Consider the following 9,065-nt stretch of genomic DNA (forward strand, 5'->3'; position numbering starts at 1 on the left):
TTAAATTAAATTTATTTAGATTTTATAAAGCGTTGGAGAATTTTATTTAGACTTTTTTTATTTATAAAAAAATTAAAGTAGATATTAAAAAAAAAAAAAAAAAAAAAAAAACAGCTCCAAACTTTTCACATGGAAAGATCATTTATTAATTTGCAGTTAAGGTGGTAGCTCAAAGCTTACAACAACCACACATTAGCTTTGACCCCACAAAGCTCAGCTGTCTCTTCCACATTTCTTCATTTTGATTCTTCAAAATCCAAACCCTTATCTTCAACTCCCTCAGCTTCTTGGATTCTCCACCAATCACTCCTTACATTTCTACACTATCTTCTTTTTCTTATATTTTCTCACATTTTCCCACCTTTTCTCTTCTTTCCTTCTCCTTTCTTTTCTTTCTTAGCAAATTCTTGGCTTAGCTTTCTGTTCAAGAATCAAGTATTTTCTTCCCCAAGAATCTCTCTTTTTGGCCTCTACTTTCCTGGAATATTTGTTTGCATTTCAGAAAATTTTCTCATGGTCGTTTCATTTTCATGGCGGCCATGCTTTGAATCTCCCTGAGAAGAAAGGCACTGCAGTAGGCGAGAAAATTAACGAAGTGGGTAGCTGTTAAAAGTAGGGAAAAATTAAGGGATTAATTGTTAAGGAAGATGAAGATTCAGTGTGATGTGTGCGAGAAAGCTCCAGCAACTGTGATTTGTTGTGCAGATGAAGCAGCACTTTGTGGGAGATGTGACGTAGAAGTGCATGCTGCTAACAAGCTTGCAAGTAAGCATCAGAGGCTTCTTCTTCAATGCCTCTCTAGCAAGCTGCCTCGTTGTGATATTTGCCAAGTGAGTTTATTTATAAAAGTTCTATTCAAGTTTTGATTTTCTTTTACTATTATTTTTTTAATATTATTTAAGGGTTTTGTTGATCTGTTTAATTAATTCATTGATTTGGTGTTTACCAAAAAAAAAAAAAAAAAAAATCACTTTCCTTAGTGGGAAATTTTTATCCAAATGCAGGACAACCTAGTTAATAATAATAATAATAATAATAAACTAGAACAAATGCTGTCTTTGAAAGAATAGCTTAATCATTAGGTGATTCATTCACTTTGATCCCCAGATCAAGGCTGTAAGTCTCAGACATGTATATAAATCCCTCAATTTGAAATAGAGAATTTCACAATAATTCAGTTCAATTAATTTTTTTTTTTACAATTTTTTTTCTTAGAATGAAAGGATTCAATTTTTTTAATTAAAAAATTTTTATTTTAAAAGAGTATAAATCGTGTATGATTTTGAAAGAATTCATTAGAATAAGGAATCTTAGAGAGAGAAAAGGAAAGGTTTCCAGAAAAAAGATTTGCGGAGAAATCTATGAACTTTGAATCTCAGATTGTTCATTTTCTCTCTGATTTGATGCACAGGAAAAGGCAGCTTTCATTTTCTGTGTTGAAGACAGAGCACTTTTCTGCCAGGATTGTGATGAACCAATCCATTCAGCCGGTAGCCTCTCTGCAAATCATCAGCGGTTTCTGGCCACCGGAATACAAGTGGCTTTAGGATCTAGCTGCACCAAGGATACTAAGGAGAATTGTTTAGAGCCACCTAATCAGAGTGCGCAACAAACTTCTATGAAATTGCCTGCACAGCAATCACCAAGCTTCAACTCTTCATGGGCAGTCGACGATTTCATGCAATTCTCAGAGTTTGAATCATCCACTGACAAGGTATTGAAATGAACACTCAACTTTTTAATTCCTGCTTTATTGTCTATTCAATGACTAAACATTCATGTTTCTTGCATCTGCAGAAAGAGCAGCTTGAATTTGGAGAGTTTCAGTGGCTAGCTGATGTGGGATTATTTGGTGAGGAGGCATTAGCAGCAGCTGAAGTTCCTGAATTAACAGTTCCACCATCAGTGAATGTGAGTTCATGCAGACCCACCAAATCCAACATGCCTAATAAGAAGCCTAGGATTAGGATTTGTGATGAAGATGATGAGTACTTCACAGTACCTGATCTTGGCTGAACTCTGCTCATAAACTCTATGGCTTCATCTTATAAACTACGCATACGTGAAATGTACGTATCTGTATACGTATTTTGTTATTATGTTAAGAGAAACATAAAGTTTAGATTAGGGAATTTATTGTATCAGCCACTGCTTTAGGGTGTAACTTTCAAGCCATTCACTTTGATGGCAGTGATTATGATATAGTGGATCAGACGATCAGTGGCTTTTTGTTGCTTATTTATGTTTAGGGATTATATTTAGCTTGTTTGGATTGTTTTCTTCTGGACAACTGGCTTGATTTTGTGACCAATTAAATTAATTTATAACATTTGCTCGCATTTCATCGGTTCAATTTAAAATTAAATCAAGTATATTGAATTTTCTTGGCAATTTTGCCAACTCTAGCAGCCATGGGAACCATTGATTTCTCGAGAATGCAAATGCTTGATCTTGAAAAGGGTTGTGAAAGAAATTGAAGTGGATAGAGAGTTACAATGTGGTAATGGCTTCTGGTTCTCATAGTGGACCCTCTGGTGTATATTGGAAAATGTGAAACTGTGAGATCTAAGGTCTGAGAGTTGGGTGATACAGATAGTAATCCTCGGTTGATTAGGCGATAAGAGGAAAATGCTAAATGTCAAGAAAGAAGATTGGGTGCAAGATTGAAGCTCACAAGACTCAAGTCTTTTGTGGTAGAGGAGATATTGAGCTTTGGTCTGAGGGTGCCATGAATTCCTCCAAGAAAAGTGAAGATGGATTGCAGATAGATTGTTCATGAGGAATTTGATGGGAAGAGCAAAAAGTTTTGGAAGAATCATTTTGGAAAATTATTAAAGTGAATTGTAAAAAAAAATAAATTACAGGACTTGCTAAGCTTCAAGGATTTAGGCCATATTGAAAATATAATAAAAGATATTTTAGCCATTTTACTTAAATTAACGGTAGAACTTGCTTCTTGCTCACTAGTAACTTGCCCATAGTTGTAACAAATCTACAGGCTGTTTGGAAAGGCGTCTGGAAAATGGTAATTCCTCCGAAGATTAAAAATTTTCTCTGGCGAGTTTTGCACAATGTTCTACCGACTTGTGTAAATTTGAGGAAGAAGCAAGTTCAGGTATTGGAAACTTGTCCAATTTGTGAGTAAGTGGCAGAGACGATTGATCATATTTTGCTATCTTGTAGTTTTGCGCGTGAAGTATGGCTAGCAACTGGGTTGAGGTTCACTTCCACTGAGAATACATTGTGGGGCTGGTGTATCTTGCTACTGCAATCGTGTGAAGTTGCACTGGCAGCTTCGATTTTATATGAAATGGCAGTATAGAAACTTGGTTGTGTGGAAAGGAAAAAGGAGGGCTGCAGGTGAAGTAGCGCATATGGCAGTTACAAAGTAGACAGAATGGAAGGAAGCTCAAATTCAGCAAGTGCGAAGGGCAAGTACAGTTGTACCGCTTGCTGAGAATAGATGGAGACTACCTGAGCTGGGTTTTTTAAAGTGTAATGTTGATGGTAGTATTGATTTGTCTACTGGAAGAGCTGGTTATACTTGTGTTCTTCAAAACAATGATGGGGCTTTTCTACATGCCATCACATGTCCTTTATTCATAGCTTATGAACCTAGTACAGTGGTGTTAATGGGGGTTGTGGAGGGGTTAAGTTGGTTCAAGCAACAAGGTTTGCATTCAATTTTAATTGAAACAGATTGCTTGAGTATTGTGCAGGCAGTAAGGAGTTCTTCACAAGATTTTACCTACTTTGGTACTCTAATCTCTCATTGTACAGCTCTTTTAGCGGAGCTTAATAATGTTAGCTATCTATTTGTTTGGCTTGTAGATCAACGAATCAAGTTATTCATATCTTAGTTCCAACTATTGTCTTTATATTTGACAAGATAGTTTGAGATATTAATTTACCACCTATTTTAATTGATACTTTGATTTACGATGTTAATAATATCAAAGTTGATATTTGATTTAAAAAAGAAATAGTAATTTTAACAGTAAATTTAACATTAGGAATTAATGTGTAGGTTTATTAAATGTTAAGAACTCAATAGATGAATTTTAAAAATATAAGAACTAAAGCAGAGATTTCATTATACTTCAAAGATTAAATTATATTTTACCCTATTCAAAATTGTTTACAAAACAAACTATGCTAGTCTTTGCTAATAAATAGACACAAAAATAAATTCACCCCAAAAAGTATATATTTCTCACACTGAAAATCACAGCAACCATAATCAAACAAGCAAAGTTAACCGTCAAGGAATTTATTAATAATTGAAGTATGAGACACCTAACAATTAAGGAAAAAAAGTTCAAATTCAAATGAAACCTGATGGAATTAAAGAGAACTCCGCTTGAATTCAAGAGCAATGATGAAATGAGGCGTACCGTAGGCTGCCGAGGAGACTAATGAAGATCACTGTACTACCGTCGCTGTCAGATAGCTAAAGATCGAGTCGCAATGATTAAGGAAGCCCATTTGATTGAAGAAAATAATGGCGAACAATAGAGAAGGAAATAAAGGCTGGTGATGACGAACAGCAGAAGAGGAGAAGTTGGGTTAAGCTAGATTGGGAGCACTGAGCACATCGAATTGTCAATCCACACTAAAACTCATGAAATCTCCCAAGATTTAGTCTAATGCATTTATACAAGAGAAAAAGCTGAAGGAGCTCAACGATCAGGGGAAAAGTGGTGATAAATTTATAATCTTTTCAAGATTTAGAAAATATAAATTAAAACTATTTTATAAATATTGCATCAAATTTCATCAATAAAATATAATCTTAAAAGTAGATTCAAATAAATGGAATGTAGCGAATTTTTAATTAAAAAAAATATATTTACTAATTCTAAAAAAGTTTTACGAAACAAAGAACTTTAGTCTGGAAAAGATAAAGCTGTCAAAGAACACTCCTGAGATGTGAAATGTGACCACACCAATCTACGCTAGAAATAGATTTCCCTGTCAAAAAGTTATCATTCACCGTAAACCCACCAAAATCAAAATGTGGTTGAACAGGGCAAGTGGACCAACGTGATTCATACTGCAAAAATAATCACCTATAAAAGAAATTAACAAAAGCATAAACTTTTTCTATGAAATTTCAAAAGCTCTACAAACCCCTAATTGCTTCTTACAACGTCAAGAAATTCAATTTAGAAAAGCCAATTCACGGTAATGTTGCCCAGCCATATGAATAGTGGGAACTGAGCCAAAGCTATGAATAGTAACAGATAATGATGCCGGCTCGAATCATAACTCCTCACCTCTGCGAAAAGGACCCTCTTCATGGTCTTCACCAAGAAAACTCCCATACATAAGCATGTCCATGGCATCAAAAAGTAGTACGAGTATTTGAATAAAATCTTTCCGAGGACAGCAATGCACATCCCTGTGAAAGTATAACCAGCATATGCAACAATGTCCAACAAGGGTGCCTCTCCGCTACCTAGCGAAAGTAGTGTTACTTTGAGCAATGAAACTTGCAGAAACCAGCCAAGTAATCCCTTCACAAACAGCCAATTGAGTGCTTCTGGGCTAAACCTGCATTGAATAGAAAATCAAACATGGAATGGAGGTTAATAAAACAAAATGTTTAGAGAACAACTGGACGGAGAAAAAAAAAAAAAGAGACAGCAGAAAGGAGCTTGTGTGCATACACACAAACATATATATATATATAGAGAGAGAGAGGAATTAAAACAAACAATCACAAAAATGAATGAGCATACACGAAAAAAGAAGAAATGGAAGAAGAAAACAGAACGAGGGTGGTAATAACAGTGACCCGATTGTCAACAACATTGCCGTAATTGCCAATGCTACTAGCTAAAATAGCCAGTAACTTCATACCTAAATGTTGTTCTCTAATTCTCTTATCAGCCATTCTACTTAGGAAGTCCCAAAACAACTAGTGAAGTGAGAAGAACAATAAAGACATGCCATCTAAACATGTCCTATGGTTGATTACAATTGTAAATAAGCAAATATCAGCACAGAACTGAGAGCAAGACCAGAAATGTGTTAAGAGATGTCCATACACAATATTTACAAGAGGAATGACAAACTTGCAACTTCATGTGATAAGTGTTGACACATGGACTAGCTGATTAGAGAACACAATACACTTACTTTCCATTAAGTCCTAAAGACAAGCCAGCAAGTACAACGTATGTGCCAAATGCCATGAAGGGGATGTATAGGTCTGGCGCATTTATATCATAAATTGGGGGTTTGTAGGAAAGCCTGCCTCCTACCGGCTCAGTTATCCGTGTCCAGTGTCCCTAAAGGAAAGGGAAAAGGAATAAATATCACTTCAATGAAGAAAAGTTGGGACAACCAGAAAAACATAACCGCAGTAAGGCTTACCCTGTGCAGGAAAGGAAATAGAACAATTTTCACTTTATTTCTCACATATTGGTCATTCACTTGGAAATAATATTGGGGATCAGAGAAGTATCTACTTATCTGTTCATTTAAAAAAAGAGGAAAAGATTAAATAAATTCACATATCTTCAAATTATAATAATAGTAAATGAAGCCATTGCACATCCATAAACAGGAAACATTTGAACTATTTCAATCACTGAAAGAATACAGCAAAAAGGGGATTAAATCTTTTGCCTATCAAACTTCAAAATCATAATAGATCATTTCAACAAGTTCTAAGTAGAAATTAGTATGTACCTGTTATTCTTAACAAGCATTTAGATTGAACTAACCAAGAACTTCACATACAAACTACATGATTTAACTTTTAACCTACAGTTACAGCATTCAGCTAACACCAAAGCTCAATGGTTCTTTAAATCATTGCCTCAGCATGCTGCTTACATTGCTTTGTACATATTCAGAGCTTGATCCTAGAATTTTCTCTCCATATGCACCAAGTCCACCTTTGATAAGCCCTGAACCAGCTCCATAGAATGCATTTCCAAATGGATTAGGCTGAGGATTTGTTGGTGGCCTAGGTACCCCAGGCTGGGCTCCAACATTGTTGTACATTTCTGAAGTGGAGAAATAAAAAGCAGTAAAAGAATTAGAATAATTTTGCTTCTAGAATTACCAATTAGCAAAAAAGGTTAAGCAACTAGCATTCAAAAACTTCTAATATGGGCAAATTTAAGCAATAAATAAGATTTATGTTCAAGATTTAAAGGGAGATTATGGTTAAGAGGAGTTTAGATTAGAGCACAGTAAAATGATCGAATTTTTTTTTTTTTTTTAAAAAAAAAGAGGAAATTAAGGCTATTATTGACACAGTAAAAAGTACTAAATGTTAGGGCATTAGAAAATAAAGAAGGGAACAAAGAGAAAATAGAGAAGAAATTTTTTCTTTTTTAAAAAAAAATCCTAAGAAACTAAATCAAAATGTTGAAAGTTACTTATAAAAAACCAACGAAAATAACTAAGGTACATGGGCATCTGGAAAGACTCGGTAACTGTTTCTAATCCTGAGAAGGTTAGTAATCCCAAAGCAGGAAGAACATGAATCAATATTAAATGGAAGCAAACTTTCTAAATAGAAAATATAATGCAAATAAAAAAAATTAAACCCTAAAAATTTTCTATTTTACAAGGAATATGAATTTCCATAATTAAGAATTTAATCACAACACCCTCTAAATCTGGGTTTTCTCTCAGCTACAGCAATAAGCAGTAACATCAGCTTGTAAAAGAGGCACTTTCATGTTTACCTCCAACATATCAAAATCTACATACGAAGTCCTCTCCTTCAAGACTCCAATTCCGTCTCTCACATCATGACTAAGTACTAACAAAATAAGTAATACTCCCTCTCTCTGTGCATGCAACACAGTTCCCCAAAATTTCAAGGATTCAATCCTACAACCAATACCACTGGTCCACCTAAAAGACCAACTGAAATCTCTATAAAAACTACTGGTAATTGCACATCTCCAATTATGCAACTCATAGAAGGGCAGGGGAAAAAAGCATTGCAGTAAGTTTAGTGTTTTCTAAGTACAACTTGCAAGAAAGTTTAGTGTTTTCCAAGTACAACTTGCAAGAACATATGGCCTCACCTACATCTACATCTACCATCGCGATCATTACGCCACTAATAATTCTAGGCATAAAGGCCTAAACACGAAAATTTTTTTTCTTTCTTTTAAAATTGTTATAACTCGAAAACCATTAATTCAAACTTACAAACGTCTTTCAGTTACAGAAATCACCCAAATCACACATTGATTCACAATTGATACTGTCCTGTTAGCCTACAGAAAAAGCCATATTCCATAAACCATAGAGATCTGTCTAACAAAGTTGTCCAGCTACATTAACAGTAAAACACAACCCACAATTCCGCTTAAGAATCGATCTTGTAGTTTCATAGCTTGTTTAACCAAAACAAAAAAAATCAAAGAATTCATATAACTCTAAACTTTAAATGCCCCAAAAGAAAGAAAGAAAGAAAAGAAGAATAAGAAGGTATCTATGCGCAACGGATCGAAAATTGAAGAAACGTAAAGAATTCGAGAAAGCCATCATTTGATACCTACAGTACTTCATACCAATCTAACATAAATCCAAATTCACATCGAGATAACACTAACTTCATGCAGAAGAACATTCTGATCCCTCTAATTTACATGTTAATATGTATCATACATATGGATGCGAACAAATAAATTTACTCTGAGAAAGCAGGAGCGAGAGAGATAGGATCTGAAAGTAGGACCTTGAATTGATGATATGAGCTGTGGCGGATTTCCGATGAGCAGATCTGAGTTCCGGCGACGTTCAAGCGATGCGCGTGCAAAGAAGGGCACAGTTGAAAACTGGAAATACAAGTAACCGGTCGGTTCGACTCGGTTCGAGGATGCCAATAAGGGGCAGGAAGAATCAGAGCTAAGATATTATAACTTTGAAAGTAATGTTGGCACGTGATGTGCACGCGTATCGCCCTTTGCTTCTTTGCATCACTCTACGAATCATATTCCAGTAAAATTCTAATATTAAAAGGTAAAATTACTATTTCATTTTTATATTAATAAAAAATTTATTAAATAGTTTTTAATTTGAAAAAATAT

General features: G+C 34.7%; 2 protein-coding genes across 2 annotated transcripts; one reads left to right on the forward strand and one right to left on the reverse strand.

Annotated features, from left to right (window-relative positions):
* Positions 1 to 282: 282 nt before the first annotated feature.
* LOC110614198 (B-box zinc finger protein 24) lies at positions 283 to 2,353 on the forward strand. Its single transcript, XM_021755707.2, has 3 exons — positions 283 to 830; positions 1,412 to 1,714; positions 1,798 to 2,353. Exons 1-3 carry the CDS (start codon positions 648 to 650, stop codon positions 2,014 to 2,016), a joined length of 705 nt encoding a protein of 234 aa, XP_021611399.1. The 5' UTR covers positions 283 to 647; the 3' UTR covers positions 2,017 to 2,353.
* A 2,613-nt stretch (positions 2,354 to 4,966) lies between these two features.
* On the reverse strand, positions 4,967 to 8,873 carry LOC110612884 (protein YIF1B). The gene is made up of 5 exons (XM_021753722.2): positions 8,714 to 8,873; positions 6,844 to 7,016; positions 6,379 to 6,477; positions 6,142 to 6,293; positions 4,967 to 5,553 (listed from the first exon to the last, which is right to left on the reverse strand). Exons 2-5 carry the CDS (start codon positions 7,012 to 7,014, stop codon positions 5,166 to 5,168), a joined length of 810 nt encoding a protein of 269 aa, XP_021609414.1. The 5' UTR covers positions 7,015 to 7,016; positions 8,714 to 8,873; the 3' UTR covers positions 4,967 to 5,165.
* Positions 8,874 to 9,065: the final 192 nt, after the last annotated feature.

Source organism: Manihot esculenta, chromosome 4 (assembly GCF_001659605.2).
Source record: "Manihot esculenta cultivar AM560-2 chromosome 4, M.esculenta_v8, whole genome shotgun sequence".
NCBI classification, from domain to species: Eukaryota; Viridiplantae; Streptophyta; class Magnoliopsida; order Malpighiales; family Euphorbiaceae; genus Manihot; species Manihot esculenta.

What these genes read in the sequence shown, in the direction of transcription:
- LOC110612884 (XM_021753722.2), bottom strand. Translation starts at nt 7,014, where the DNA reads ATGTACAACAATGTTGGAGCCCAGCCTGGGGTACCTAGGCCACCAACA. An exon ending in CTGAATATGTACAAAGCAAT is followed by an intron (nt 6,478 to 6,843) that starts GTAAGCAGCATG and finishes TTAAATGAACAG; the next exon opens with ATAAGTAGATACTTCTCTGA. An exon ending in TCTTTAGGACTTAATGGAAA is followed by an intron (nt 5,554 to 6,141) that starts GTAAGTGTATTG and finishes TATTCAATGCAG; the next exon opens with GTTTAGCCCAGAAGCACTCA.
- LOC110614198 (XM_021755707.2), top strand. Translation starts at nt 648, where the DNA reads ATGAAGATTCAGTGTGATGTGTGCGAGAAAGCTCCAGCAACTGTGATT. An exon ending in CTCGTTGTGATATTTGCCAA is followed by an intron (nt 831 to 1,411) that starts GTGAGTTTATTT and finishes TTTGATGCACAG; the next exon opens with GAAAAGGCAGCTTTCATTTT. An exon ending in TTGAATCATCCACTGACAAG is followed by an intron (nt 1,715 to 1,797) that starts GTATTGAAATGA and finishes TTGCATCTGCAG; the next exon opens with AAAGAGCAGCTTGAATTTGG.